Source organism: Fusarium solani (genome assembly GCF_023522795.1).
Source record: "Fusarium solani strain SB1 chromosome Unknown bctg00000001, whole genome shotgun sequence".
NCBI lineage: Eukaryota > Fungi > Ascomycota > Sordariomycetes > Hypocreales > Nectriaceae > Fusarium > Fusarium solani.
Window position 1 is genome coordinate 3424032 of NW_027072156.1, and position 14682 is coordinate 3438713.

At 54.0% G+C, this 14682-nt stretch overlaps 3 protein-coding genes across 3 annotated transcripts; 2 read left to right on the forward strand and 1 right to left on the reverse strand.

Annotated features, from left to right (window-relative positions):
• Nucleotides 1-400: 400 nt before the first annotated feature.
• On the forward strand, nucleotides 401-1591 carry MRS44_003167 (mitochondrial 54S ribosomal protein mL46; the record flags this gene model as incomplete). Its single annotated transcript, XM_046280800.1, has 3 exons — nucleotides 401-449; nucleotides 560-1245; nucleotides 1298-1591. 3 exons carry the CDS (start codon nucleotides 401-403, stop codon nucleotides 1589-1591), a joined length of 1029 nt encoding a protein of 342 aa, XP_046137273.1.
• Nucleotides 1592-2023: 432 nt separating this feature from the next.
• MRS44_003168 (uncharacterized protein) lies at nucleotides 2024-5801 on the reverse strand (the record flags this gene model as incomplete). The annotated part of the gene is made up of 4 exons (XM_046268350.2): nucleotides 2024-2322; nucleotides 2373-2811; nucleotides 2862-5688; nucleotides 5764-5801. 4 exons carry the CDS (start codon nucleotides 5799-5801, stop codon nucleotides 2024-2026), a joined length of 3603 nt encoding a protein of 1200 aa, XP_046137274.1.
• A 2751-nt stretch (nucleotides 5802-8552) lies between these two features.
• Nucleotides 8553-14409, forward strand: MRS44_003169 (uncharacterized protein; the record flags this gene model as incomplete). Its single annotated transcript, XM_065623118.1, has 4 exons — nucleotides 8553-8563; nucleotides 8619-8636; nucleotides 8767-11949; nucleotides 11991-14409. 4 exons carry the CDS (start codon nucleotides 8553-8555, stop codon nucleotides 14407-14409), a joined length of 5631 nt encoding a protein of 1876 aa, XP_065479190.1.
• Nucleotides 14410-14682: the final 273 nt, after the last annotated feature.

Sequence of the window (14682 nt, forward strand, 5' to 3'; positions counted from 1 at the left end):
CTTCTTGCAGGTCCCGCTAGCGAAAAAGACTGCGGAATTCACTCTCGGCACACGTAAATGATCAGGACGTTCTGGAGGTGGAAACAGGTCTTGACGATAAGGAAATGGTGCCTTGAGAGAGAAAGAAGAAAGAAAAAAAGGAAGAGACAATTGGAAATTTGCTGTGGGTTATGGTAGAGTGGTTGATGCCTGAGGCACAAGTGGGCTCTGAGGGGTCTTAGGTAAGCCTTCTGAGAGTTCAGAACCTCGAGGCACGGTCACCAATTGGACGGAGGTACGTACCTCGAGCCGGAGAAGGAAAAAGTTCTAGAGGCGCGAGAGCATCGTGGGAACATCACCAACGTCGGTCCCCAAATCGCACCCATATTCCCCCCTCCTCCACCGAGGGTAGACGGCTATAATGACAGCATCAAGTCGAGGTGGACGGGCCCTTCGGGCTGCGCTATCCAGTGAGTCCACCTGCCCTCCCGCCGGGCCTCAATTGAACGCTTGGGGGCCTGGAGCGGGCTTTCAACCTCAAGAGCTCTTGTATAAACTAACGAGCGGGAATTGTCTTTAGCTTCTCCCAATGTCTGCGTCCGATGCGCTTCCTCTTCCTCCTCCGCCTTCCCTAGACTCTCGGCACGCCTCTACTCCTCCGCCGTCGATGCCACAGCCACCACCACCACAGACTCTGCCCCTCCTGCGGCATCCCGCCCTCCTCCACCACCCTACGATGTCCGGTCCGGCATGATCCTCACCCGACCGCCACTGGTGACGCGGAAACTGCACCCGTTCGAGAACTCCTTCTTCTTCTACCAGAAGCGACTCGAGGAGCGGCTCAACACTCCCTTCATCACGAGCATCTACTTCAAGCCCGACACGGCCCGCCGGCTGGACTGGAACGTCAAGGTCCAGGAGCGCCAGGGCACCGTCGCCAAGGAGCTCGGTGTGTACAACGGCAAGAGCTCCAAGGCATGGGACGACGAGCTCCGCGTCGGCGACCAGCTGAGCGACCAGGAGAGCATCGTCAAGGCCCTGCTCAAGGACGCAGAGGCCCGTGTCAGTGATGACGCTGAGCTCATCGCCCCGGATGATGTTGTGCCTGTCGAGCCACCTGTCGACCGTGTCACAGAGGCCGACCGCAAGGGCGATGTGAAGCGACTGGATCGTCAGCTCGACCGGACGCTGTATCTGGTTGTCAAGGGCAAAGATGGCTGGGGCTTCCCCGCGGATGTGATTCCCAAGGATGAAAACCTGCATGAGGTAAGGATTATATACTCTTTCAACACGAAAAGATACTTACAAACTACTCCAGTCTGCCAAGCGTGTCCTTGACCAGGCCGCTGGTGTCAACATGAACACATGGGTCGTCGGCCGCGTGCCCGTCGCCCACGTCGTGACGAAGCCCACGCTCAAGGCCGACGGCAGCGTCGAGAAGAAGGGCCAAAAGACCTTTTTCCTCAAGGGCCGGATAATGGCCGGCCAGGCGGACCTCGAGGGCAACCCCTTTGGCTACACCGACTTCAAGTGGCTGACCCGCGAGGAGCTCGAGGCCGAGCTGTCGCCAGAGTACTTCAAGGGCGTTCGCAACATGATGGCCGACAGGTAGACTAGATGGGCCAGGCAGTGAGGGTGCTGCGTGTAAATTATCATGTATACTTGCTGTACAGAAGCAATTGAAAAGTCAATATCATCTCGTGGGCATCCACATGAAGTCGACATCATAGCAGGGCAGGCTGAGATGACTCAGGCCTCATTATCAGGACATGAACTCAGGGGCAGGACGGGAAACGCCTCACAGGAATTCGAGGCAGACTAGATCATCTGTTGTTACATGATATGGTATTCATCGCCTCCAAGGCATCGCAAACCAACATCGTCAGCCTCCCTCTAGCCTAGAGAAAACAGCAGGAATATCAATTCATCATCGCATAAGGAAACCTTTCTCAACTCGCCCAACGCCAAGTCCGCCCTCCAAGCGCAGTGCTACTACATGGATAGGTACAGCAAAGACAAAAGCCCATCACGCTCTTCTTCCCGCTCAGTTCGGTCTCGCCTGACCCTCGACAAACTTGAGGGCATCATCCGCGGTGACGCAGTCAATGGTACTCGTCTTGTTGACAAACGTCACACCGTAACACTTGTCTGCAACGTGGACGATCTCGGGTCGGAAGGTGGTGCAGATGAACTGCGTACCAATCTCGTTGGAGATGGAGTCGAGGAGCGCTGCAACAGCGGTACGATACTGGGCGTCCAGGTTGGCGTCCACCTCGTCAAAGATGACCATGGGACTGCTCTCGGTTGCCTGAAGGGCAAAGATGAGGCAGAGAGCACACAAACCTGGTCTTGTTAGAAAGGGCATCACTCATCAGGGGACAAGGTAGACTCACTCTTCTGGCCACCACTCAGCTGCTGGATCTTTTGCTGCTCGTCCAGATGCTTCGAGTTGAACGAGACGCTGATTCCTACACCAATGTAGTTCTCGACGGCGCCCCGTGTCTCTCCCTCCGAGTCATCGGCCGGCTCCTGGCGACGATCTGTCCGTCGCTGGATAAGCAGACGACCATGACCAGCGGGTACCAGCTTGCCAAAGATGGTCGAGAACTCTTTGGAGACTTGCTTGAAGGTACGCTCGATGGCCTCGTCCTTTCGACGATCAAGGTGCTCAACGAGTTCCTCAATCGACGTTTGGGAAGCGTCCAGCTCCTTTCTTCTCTTCATCAGCTGATCTTGCTGGGTGGTGAAGCTGTTGTATTGCTCAAAGGCCTTCTTGTTGACGTGCTTGTACTTCTTGAGCGCCTCATTTACTCGCCTGAGCTTCGATGTGATCTAGAGCATGTCAGTTCAGGTTGGTCGCACTCTATACCCATAATACTCACCGTCTTCTCCTCCATGTTTTCGTATTTATCAAATGCTTCCTCAGGGAGCACACCGAGGTCTCGGATGGTCTTGGCGAGTTCGGCAGCCCGCGCCGTCCAGAGAGCCTTCTGACGTAGACTCTTGTCCATTCTCTTTTTGTGCTTCTCGATCTTCTCCGAGATTTCTTGCTGCCTCTGTTCTCGCTGCGCCTTCTCGACAGCCAGCTGGTCAAGGCGGTTCTGTATGTCATCCATCTTGGCCTGTGTCTCCTGAAGGCTGGTCTCGACAGCTTTCAGCGCCTTCTGAGCCTTCTTGAGCTCCCTCTGGGCCTCCTTCAGGCCGCCTGACGATAATCCAGATGCTGAATTCTCAAAGGCTTGACTGTTGAGCTGGTCAAGCTTCAACTGCAGGTTCTGGCGTAGATCTCCCTCGAGGAGCTGCTTCCGTGTTTCCAGGCTGCGGCGAGCATTACTGGCCTCGTTCCATTGCTTCTGGAGTTCCTGGACACTGTCGCTGAGTTCCTCCAACTGGCGTTCCTCGGCCGCTGTCAAGCTCTTCTTGAAGTCGGTCTGAAGTTCAGCCTCGTGGCCTGCAACATCTTCCAGGAAAACATTCATGTTCTTCTCGACACCCTCCCGACGCTTGATGGCGGCTTCAAGGTGGTTTCGTTCGTTCTCTAGGTGCACCGACTTGTTCCTCAGCTCATGCCTCAATGGCCCAAAGCTGTCATCGGCCTGCCGCAGCTTCTGCTCCAGCTTTTGAAGTTCCGACATGGCAGCCGTGATCTCTTGGTCTTTGAGCTCAACCTGTCGGCGGATGTCGCGAGACTCGGCAATCTTCTCCTCGTAGTTGTCCCGCCATTTATTTACAGACTGAACCGCTTGCAGCCGCGACTTTCGTGGGTCGATATATCCACCAGTCATGGCACCTCTCTTGTTTGTGGTGTCACCTTCGGCAGTGATACCATCAACGCCATGGCTTCTGGCATACTGGCCGGCAACCGTCAGGTTCGGGCAGACAACAACCTTGCCAAACACCTGCTGGAAAGCCTTCTCGTACTCGGGGTTGTACGTGATCTTGGACAAGAGCGGCACAGCGTCGTTGGATCTTGGTAGATTGATTTGCCGTGGTCGCAGTTGAGCAAGAGGCATAAAGGTTACTCTGCCTCCTCGTTGTCTGAAGAGAGCATCTGCAAGCTGAGTGGCGGTGTCTGCATTATCCACAACATAGTGAAACAGACTGGCACCAGCAATTTGTTCCACAGGAAGTCTATAGGCGTCGCTGACTTCAAGGAGCTCTGCCAGCGTTCCGTATGCTCCGGGGATGTCGTTCTCTTGCTTGAGCCGTCGGATAGTTGCCAGACCACGCGCAGTAGCTCCGTCCATGGTATTCGACAGCTCACGCTCCGATGACTCCTTCTCTTGCCGAGCATCACCAATGAGTTTGTTGAGTTTGTCGTCCTCTCGCCTAACAAGCTTCCGTTCGTCATTCAGTTTCTCAAGAACGTCGTGTGCCCTGGTTGCCTCATCCGAGATGGCTTGTCTTTCGCTGTTGAAATTGGCCAGGCGAGTTCGAAGATCAGCAACCTCCTGCTCGGTCTGGGAGATGGATTGCTGAACCCTCTCAACCTCCTCGTCCGCGTCGATCTTGTTGGCCTTTTGGGTGCTGATGGTGCGATTCAACTCCTCGATCTCTTGCCTTAGCCATGCATCACGCTCGCTCTTGTTTCTGAATCGAGAGCCTCGGCTTTGCTTGGCAAAAAGGCGGTTTCTCGTAGCCTCCACATGATCGAGTTGCCTTCGTACCTCGGCCTCCTCTTCTTTCCGTCTGTTGTAATCGGGGATGATGGTCGCCAACTCTTGCTCCTTGGCAGCTATGTCAGCCTGGACTGATTCCAGTTCTGCGGCATGCTGTGCTCGCGCTTGCTCTTGGGCAGATTGTCCTTCTCTGAGGTTCTTGGTCTTCATTTCTGCCTTGGCCAGCGCCTTTGCATTGTCGCGCCGGTCTTCCTCGAGTTGTCGTCGATCAATCTGCAGCATCTCCATGTCGCGCTGGAGTTTATGTACTTCCGCATCGAGTTTCTCGATCGCCTTTTCGCCCTCTGTGAACTCGTCTCGTCTTATGTCAGTGTTGTCAAGGCCGCCTTGCCGGGCGTTGTCGAGTTCCTCCAGAGAGTTCTGGATTTTAGTCTGCTCGCTGTAGTAGTATGCGTATTCCAAGCATCGCTTCTCTCGGTCCTTGTTCTGATAGGCCTTGAGCTCTTCCTTTTCCTCCTCCAGCTCGTCCAATCGTTCTTTGATGTACTTGAGAAGCTCGTCGATCTTTTCTCGCTTGTTGTTGGTCTCGTTCATGATTTTGAGCGACTCGGCACGACGGGTTTCGTACACTTGTGTTCCCGCTACCTCCTTCAGCAGGTTCAGTCTGTCCGACTCCTTCATGTTGGTCAGGGCAGTGACTCGTCCTTGGGGCACGATGTAGTATGGGTTTGATCGCGAGAATCCTGCAGCTTCGAGAAGGTTCATGACGTCCGATTTGGTCACAACCTTGCGGTCAACGGAATATTCGTCCTTTTTAAGACCAATCGTGCGGCGCAGGACGACCTCCTTGTTGCCAGTCGGGAAACGGTCGTCGCTATTGTCAAAGATGATCTCGACGTATGCTGACATGACAGCGGAGCCAGAGCCCTCGTGGAGGAGACCCTGGCGCTCCTCGCGACTCATCTGTGTGTAGGCATCGCTGAGGACGAAGCGGATGGCTGCAAAAAAGTTGCTCTTTCCGGAGCCATTGCGACCGACGATGACATTTGTCTTTGACGAGAAGGGCTCAATGACGGTCTGGTCCTTGTAGCTGCGAATACGTCAGTCAGCGGTGAGCCAGAATAGAGACGGGTGCGAGGAGGGGTCGTGTGGGCGGACAACCTACCTCTTGAAGCCCTGGATAATGATCTGCTTGATATACATGATGGGCTGCGCCGGCGCTGTAGCGCAACATGCGAGGGGAACAGGGAGTTGTCTGCGAGTGGATGCGCAATCTCAACTCGGTCTGCGACTTTTGCCTCGTAGATGCGACCTGATGCGATTCGACGCGTCGGCTCAAGCACCGCGATCAAAGTGGTGGGTGTTGGCGCGTCGTTGCGACGGGACGTGGTTTGCTGCCTGAGAAGCTAGGCGCTTAGCGGCTGGTTGACGACAGGTGGTCCGTGCGTTGTAGGAAAGCTTGGTCTCTATCATCCTGTGCTAGGCTGGCAATGGCATGGATAATTGATTGCCTGCCTGCCACCTTGAATACCTGGGCTTGCAAACGGTTTGGACCTGAATGACCGTTGCGTGCAGTAGGGTTGTATCATTAGACAAACCCGGGTCTGCCTCGGCATGGCTCGAATGCCTCTTCAGTATTTCCCATACCAGTTGGGCGAGTTGATGAATGCCATGCAGCTCCACGGCATGATTCGCGTGGCATCACAGCCATGCATGCCGAGCTCGCAAATCAGGTACCCTTTGATACATTGGTAGCAGATATCATGGGGTCAATCCTGGCTTGTCTCACTGCCGAGACTTTGCCTGCCTTTACCTCGTATGCGTGATTGATGTCGGTCGCCTTTTATGAGGCGTTGGCTCGGAACATGGGGATGTCCGACCGCTGTTGGTTATCGCCGTTGATTTGGTCGGCCCACCCCATATGTCTCGCCTGGTAACGCCCCTGTAGTTGAGAGGCATCGTTCGCGCCATGTGACACAATTATAAGGTTGCCGGAGTCAGGCAATCCATTGTCGCCATGCAGGGCGTCACCGTGCAGTATTGGCCACGATGTTTCCTCTGGTCTGCCGAAGGCATCTACATGCATAATACTGCCTAGCTAGGCAGCACGGGCACGGTCTGGATAAGCGCTGCATGAGGCCTGTGACGAGGCTGCAAGCATTGCGCTATGCCTGCACCAGGCCTGGCGGACTTGTATGTGGGCTTGATGGTTTACGCACGATCTATCTGTTGGTCATCCTCCCATCATCGACAAAGTTGTCAACATCGAGGCTGAGGGTAGGCTTTCACAACCCAGCACAATGACGCCGAGAACATCGCCTTGTGCGCCTCCCGTATGCCACATGGCTTTAATGATCAAATTCAGACGTCGGGTCGGGAATTTCAAGGGAGAAGACAGTTCAACTTGACGGTGTAGGGTAACTGACTCGACTGCCGAGTTGCGCTAGACAGTGGCCGCTCTGTCAGAGAATCCCCTTGACGACCCGAACCCGTCAGCAACGATCGCCCTGAGGCTGGTGCTGGGCGCCTGGGAGACTTTACTCAGCGCGGCTGGACCACACTTTAAGTGGACCCCCGCACTTGTGCCGTCAAGGCCCAGTCGAGTCAAGCCCCAAAAGGACAAGCCTATTGGAGAGGACCAAGGGAATCAGCAGAAAAAAAAAAAACAAAAAAAAATGGCAGGGGCCGCGAAATGACGCTAGCAGGCAAGAGGGAAATTAAGCGAGCGCAGTCCGAGAAACCGTTGGCCGTGCTTCCCAAAGCCGCGCCGCGTGTATAAAAATACAAGCACTCACTTATAGAAGACCCGGCCTGCCCTCCACCCCGATTTTCCCGGAACCACAGCAGGAGCAGCACCGCCCAGCTTGCGCAAGCGGCAGAGCAACCAAGCAGGAAGCACCCACGCCTGTCCAGGAAAGAGCCAGCTTCCGCAACCACGAACGAATCAACTTGCATTGGTATTTGCGCCCACTTTTTTTTTTTTAATACTCTTGTCGCTTGACAGACATTTGCTCCCCTGTCTGTCACTTTATTTCACAAAGCGACGTTTGCTTGATTCCATATCCATTCCCATTGCCGCAATTCCCCCCGTCTTACCTAGTCAACCCCATCGCAAACAACTCCCTACCCAGACCCAGCCTTCTTCCGAACATCCCGCAACCCGGCCAACCAGCGGGGATTAAAAGCGCTGACGACCATCGCCATCGATCGGTTACGTCTCATTGCAGCGTTTCGCTTTGCATCGCTCGCAACGCAACATCCACCCAACCTTAACTGCCGATGCTGCATGCGCGCCAGACAGGGGAACTTACTCGTTTAAGTTGGACTCAGCCCGGGACACTCGGTCAGCAGCAACTCTGCAGTTGACAGCTTTCCTGAGCAACTGAAGTGTGCATTTTGGCTGCACCCTGTCCCCGAAGGCTTGACGCCCTCTGTCCTGCTCTGCATTATCAACTGGTTGGTAGGTGATATGCAGACCTTCTCCTCTTCCTACCATCTCATCCGCCCTTTCCTGTCCGATGATCTCTTGATCCCATCTGCCCCCACACCCCGATCTTGTTGCGTCATGAGTGATTCGTCGTCCTCTGTCCTTCAATCACCCTTGTTACATACTCGCAACCCATCATTGTCACTGAGTTCCTCCTCATATATATTCCCTTGCAGCGCCAATCGGGAGTGGCGTATGTTTGCCGACTCAGATTCCGCTCATGCCATTTCCCTCGTCGTTGTCTCCCGGATGTCTGCATTTCCTTCCCGGCGACCCACACCCTTCCGTCGCGTCGTGCTACACGATCCCGCGATGTCGAATACGAGATCGCTGCCACCTTTTTTTACACCCATTGTCATGCTTGGGCTTTTTGCGACTCGACTGGACTTGGACTGACCACTGGACTGTAGTGATCGAAATGTCATGATACACGCTTTTACACTTAATACCCCCAACTAATACACACCATGGCATCAAGGTAAGTCCTTTATCCGTTCACATAACTATCACGACCTTGCTAACTTTGTATGCAGACTCGACAGATTGGTCACGTGAGTAAATACGTCTCCCCTGCTTCCAGACTGCAGGCATCGGCTTGGCTTCCCGTTGAAGATCTATGCGGAAACCCGCTTGTCCCCTGTCCGGGCCTAAAGGTGGAATATGGAGCTGACTTTTGAATAGTATCCTCGAAACGGGGAGTACGAGACTAATCCGCGACACTGCTGTCAACCAGCTTGCTGACTGGCAGAAGCAACATCCTGATGAGTTGTTCAATCTTCTTTCCCGCGTTGTCCCCTACCTGAGACACAAGGAATGGGAGACGCGAAGGACTGCAGCTGCGGCCATTGGCAAGATTGTGGAAAATGCGCCTGTCCACGACCCAAACTCCGAAGATGCACCCACTGAGCCCAAGAAGGAGGAACCCGCTGCCGAGAATGGCCACATCAAGAAGGAGGAGGAAGACAAGGAGCTCGACATCTCAGGCGACGACGTGTTCCGGCTAGAGTCGCTCAACGTTGACATGATTCTCAAGTACGGAAGGGAGCTGCTACGGGGTGGCGGCATCGAGTATGGACTTGCGGCTCTCGAACCACAAGCACGCCTAACCCACCAGAAAAAGACGTTGAACGGACGCCTTGGCCTCTTGGGGAGGAAGTATGAGGACGAAGAGATCGCCTACACTGGCGGTGACAACCTGGCGCCCCCTATGACCCCGATGGATGCTACGAACGGCCATAGTCGACCAGACGGCACCAGTGGTCAAGGCCAACCCACCGAGGAGTCCCAGCTCAGCTCTCGACAACTTAACGTCCTAAAACGAAAGCGCAAGCGAGAAGCCATGAAGGCATCCCAAGGCAAGGGCGGTTTCGGTGACCTCTCTGTAAGGCGCTCGTTGACATCGGGCTCGGAACATTTTGGAGAAGATTCCCCTATGCCGGATAATGACTCGAAAAAGAACGGCAAAATGAATGACTACTTCAACCTCGAGCGACCGGCGGACGTCGACGAAGACACCAAGGTAGTCAGCGAGTTCAAGGGTCCCGTCATTCCCATCAAGTCAGAGCTCGAGGCCGAGGACAACATGGAGGGCGCCGAGTGGCCCTACGAGCGACTGTGCGACTTTCTCAAGGTTGATTTATTTGATCCGTCTTGGGAAACTCGTCATGGAGCTGCGATGGGCCTACGTGAAGTTATCCGTGTACACGGCGGTGGTGCTGGCAGAGTACGTTCCAAGTCTAGGGAGCAGAACGATGCTCTCAACCGCAAGTGGCTTGACGACTTGGCCTGCCGCTTATGCTGCGTACTTATGCTTGACCGCTTCACGGATTACAGTTCTGACACGTCTGTTGCTCCTATTAGAGAGACAATAGGACAGTCGCTTGGATCTGCCCTTAAACACCTCTCCTCACAATCCGTCTATTCCACCTTCAAGATCTTGTACAAGATGGTGATGCAAGACGACCTTGGCCTCGAGCGGCCGGTGTGGTCTGTGTGCCACGGCGGTATGATTGGTTTGAGATATGTCGTTGCAGTCAGGAAGGATCTTCTCCTTCAGGATAGCGACATGATAGATGGAATCATCAGGACCGTGATGAAGGGGCTAGGAGACATGGATGACGATGTCAGGTCTGTCAGCGCCGCCACACTGATCCCCATGGCCAGGGAGTTTGTCACATTGCGACCCGGTCAGCTCGATGGCCTTGTCAACATCATCTGGGAAAGTCTGTCGAACCTCGGAGACGACCTCAGTGCAAGCACTGGTCGTATCATGGATCTTCTCGCCACCCTCTGCAGCTTCCCCGAGGTGTTGGACGCTATGAAGGCTTCAGCCGCCCAAGACGAAGAGCGGTCCTTCACTCTGCTCGTCCCACGCCTCTACCCCTTCCTACGCCATACCATCACTTCGGTCCGTGTGGCTGTCTTGAAAGCTCTGTCAACATTTGCCAAGCTTGATGCAGAGACATCACAGGGCTGGCTCAACGGGAGAATTCTTCGGCTAATCTTCCAAAACATTCTTGTCGAAAGAGACAAGGAGGCCCTCAATATGTCACTGGAGCTATGGACGGCTCTCGTCCAAAGCTTGGCCAAGAATCCTGCTGTCCTTGCTGATGAGTTTGCTGCTCATATCGACCCCATGATGCAGCTAACACTTCATCCTATTGGTGTCTCGAGGAACCCGATACCGATGAATGCCACACTCTTCCAGAAGCCGTCTGGTGGCACGTACTCTATGCCTGGTGTTGTTCAGCACACGCCTCGAAAGCCCTCATCACCCGACGGGTCCGATCGAGCACCCAAGCGCCGACGCAAATCGACGAAGGTTGATGAGGTTCCCACAACGAGCCTTACTCACGATGTTGATGGTCATATGATGCAAGGCGATGTTGATCTTGTCGGTGTAGACGTTCTTATTCGGTCGCGTGTATCAGCTGCGAAGGCCATGGGTCTCATTATGTCCCTTGTTCCAGTTGCCAACTTGGATGACTACGACGCACTCCTCATCCCCGGACTTGGATCAGCATTTTCTTCAAGCCAACTCACAGCATGCGTCATTATTGACGAGTATGCCAAGAACTGCCAGACGGCTGGCGACTCACGATACCTCGAGAACCTCCAGCGCATCCTTGATTCAGAACGGCCAACGGCATATAGAGACTTGGTCAACTTCATTCAACGTGTCAGAACACAGTGCCAGCAGCTGATCCATCTCTTCCGAGACCACGGCAAGGTCTCTCACAGCAAACTCCCGACTTTGCCTGTCGTGGTGCAGGGAGAAGCCGAAGCCGGTCCTAATGCCTTCTCCATCGCAACTGCTGAGAAATGCGTAAGCGATGATTACGAGAAACTGAAGAAGGCTATGCCTCCAGGCCAACGTCTTATTGCGAGCCAGCAGCTTTCTGATGCTCGTGACGTGACGGTTGCGGCAATTGAGGAGGCCAAGGCTATCAAGACTGCTCGTGACGTTCGGATCAAGGCCGCAGCAGCATGCGCGATGGTTGCTATGAAGGTGCTCCCGAAGAAGCCTAGCCCCTTGATCAAGGGCATCATGGACTCCGTCAAGACGGAGGACAACCAGCAACTCCAGACTCGCTCAGCCGACACCATCGCTCGACTTGTCCAGCTGTTTACTGAAAAGGGCCGAAAGGGGCCAGCTGACAAGGTGGTGTCCAACCTAGTCAAGTTCTCCTGTGTCGAAGTCGCAGAGACTCCTGAATTCCCCGTTCACGCCGCTAAGACCGATTGCGTGTTGTCGATGCAAAAGGAGGAAGACCGAGTTGACCATGCAGATGCAGCTAAATGGGCCCGAGAAGCCAAGGCTGCTCGTATCACGAGGCGTGGTGCGAAGGAGGCCCTTGAGATTCTGTCGAGACTTACGGGGCCAAGCTGCTCGAAATTGTGCCCAGTCTCCGAACCTTCATGGAGGAGCCCCTTGTCAGGGCTTTCTCTGATGCTCTCCCTGCTGAAGCCAAGGATCCTGAGCAGACGTTTGGACAGGAAATCGTGGACGCTATGTCTGTCATCAGGACAATGACGCCAACTTTGGACAAGTCATTGCACCTCTTCGTTATGGAATTGATGCCCCTGGTCATCAAGGCCCTCCACTCCGAGCTCTCCGTCTTCCGCTACATGGCCGCCAAATGCATGGCTACTATCTGCAGTGTCATTACGGTTGAGGGTATGACGGCACTTGTCGAGAAAGTTCTCCCGTCAATCAACAACCCTCTCGATCTCAACTTCCGTCAAGGCGCGATCGAGGCCATTTACCACCTGATCGCTGTGATGGGCGATGCCATCCTGCCTTATGTTATCTTCCTCATCGTGCCAGTCCTGGGACGAATGAGTGATTCCGACAATGAGATCCGTTTGATCGCTACAACGTCGTTCGCCACGCTGGTGAAGCTTGTTCCCCTGGAAGCTGGCATTCCCGATCCTCCTGGCTTGTCCGAGGAACTGCTCAAGGGCAGAGATCGTGAGAGGACCTTTATCGCTCAGCTTCTTGATCCAAAGAAGGTGGAGCCGTTCCAGATTCCCGTTGCCATCAAGGCGGAGTTGCGATCGTACCAGCAAGAAGGTGTGAATTGGCTCAACTTCCTCAACAAGTACCATCTCCACGGTATTCTCTGCGATGACATGGGTCTCGGAAAGACTCTTCAGACTATTTGTATCGTCGCCAGTGACCATCATCAACGTGCCGAGGAGTTTGCCAAGACCAAGGCACCGGATGTACGAAGGTTGCCTTCTCTCATCGTCTGCCCGCCTACGCTGTCAGGACATTGGCAACAAGAGATCAAGACGTATGCACCGTTCTTGAGCGTGACCGCATATGTCGGCCCACCAGCGGAGAGAAAGGCTATGAAGGATAGACTGGGCGAGACGGACATTGTGGTCACATCGTACGACGTCTGTCGCAACGACTCGGACATTCTTGATAAGCATAGCTGGAACTATGTTGTTCTTGACGAAGGCCATCTCATCAAGAACCCCAAGGCAAAGATCACTCAAGCGGTCAAGAGGCTGGCCAGTAACCACCGTCTCATCCTTACTGGCACACCCATCCAGAACAATGTCCTGGAGCTGTGGTCCCTGTTTGACTTCTTGATGCCGGGTTTCTTGGGTGCTGAGAAGGTCTTCCTAGATCGATTCGCAAAGCCGATCGCAGCAAGTCGATTCAGCAAGGCTTCGTCCAAGGAGCAAGAGGCGGGAGCTCTCGCAATCGAGGCACTTCACAAGCAGGTGCTCCCATTCCTGCTGCGTCGTCTCAAGGAAGAAGTGTTGAACGACCTCCCACCCAAGATCTTGCAGAACTACTACTGCGACCTGAGCGACCTGCAGAAGAAGCTCTTTGAGGACTTTACCAGGAAGCAGGGCAAGAAGATCCAGGCAGAGGCTGGTCGGGAGGACAAGGAAGCGAAGCAGCATATCTTCCAGGCGCTACAGTACATGCGCAAGCTGTGCAACTCTCCTGCCATGGTCATGAAACCAGGAACCGCCTTCTACGATGACACGCAAAGAATCCTGAACAAGAAGGGCACATCGATCGAAGATACCCAGCATGCACCCAAGTTGACTGCCTTGAGAGACCTTTTGGTAGACTGCGGCATTGGTGTCGAGGGTAACGAATCCAATGACCCTCTGTATCAGCCCATCAAACCCCATCGAGCACTCATCTTCTGTCAGATGAAGGAGATGCTTGACATGGTGCAGAACAAGGTCTTGAAGGAGCTGCTTCCTTCGGTGTCACACCTGCGACTCGATGGCTCAGTCGAGGCGAACAAGAGACAGGACATCGTCAACAAGTTCAATAGCGACCCGTCATACGATGTCCTCTTATTGACGACAAGCGTGGGTGGTCTTGGTCTCAACCTGACAGGAGCCGACACTGTCATTTTTGTCGAGCATGATTGGAACCCGCAAAAGGATCTGCAGGCCATGGACCGAGCGCATCGTATCGGTCAGAAGAAGGTGGTTAACGTGTACCGACTTATCACGCGCGGAACCCTCGAGGAGAAGATTCTGAACCTCCAGCGATTCAAGATCGATGTGGCATCGACAGTGGTCAACCAACAGAATGCAGGTCTCTCAACAATGGACACAGACCAGATCCTGGACCTGTTCAATGTGGGCGATGCTGCACCGAACCTCATAGCGGACAAGGAAAAGAACAACATGGAAGGAAGGGAAGAAGATATGGTGGATATCGAAACGGGCGACGTGCGCGCGCCCGGAAAGAAGGCATGGCTGGACGATCTAGGGGAGCTATGGGACAACAAGCAGTACGAGGAGAGCTTCGACTTGGACGACTTTATGAAGACCATGTCGTGAGTGGAGGAAGACAATTGCAGAGGGAAGAGTTGCTGAGAAGGAATCTTGGCTCGTTTAGAATATGGTGTTTTGGAACCGCGTCAATACCTCTGTACAATAGCTTAGATCATTTTAGCGAAGGAGTACTCTTGCTTATGAAGATCAGGGTTGATTCCGGAGAATGGAATCCCACATGGCTATACAAGATCTGAATCCCATGAGGCTTTGTGAGTGTTGAGATGATACCGTTCCCAAGAGGATGAGAAACATGCACCAATGTCTTGCTGACAGTGA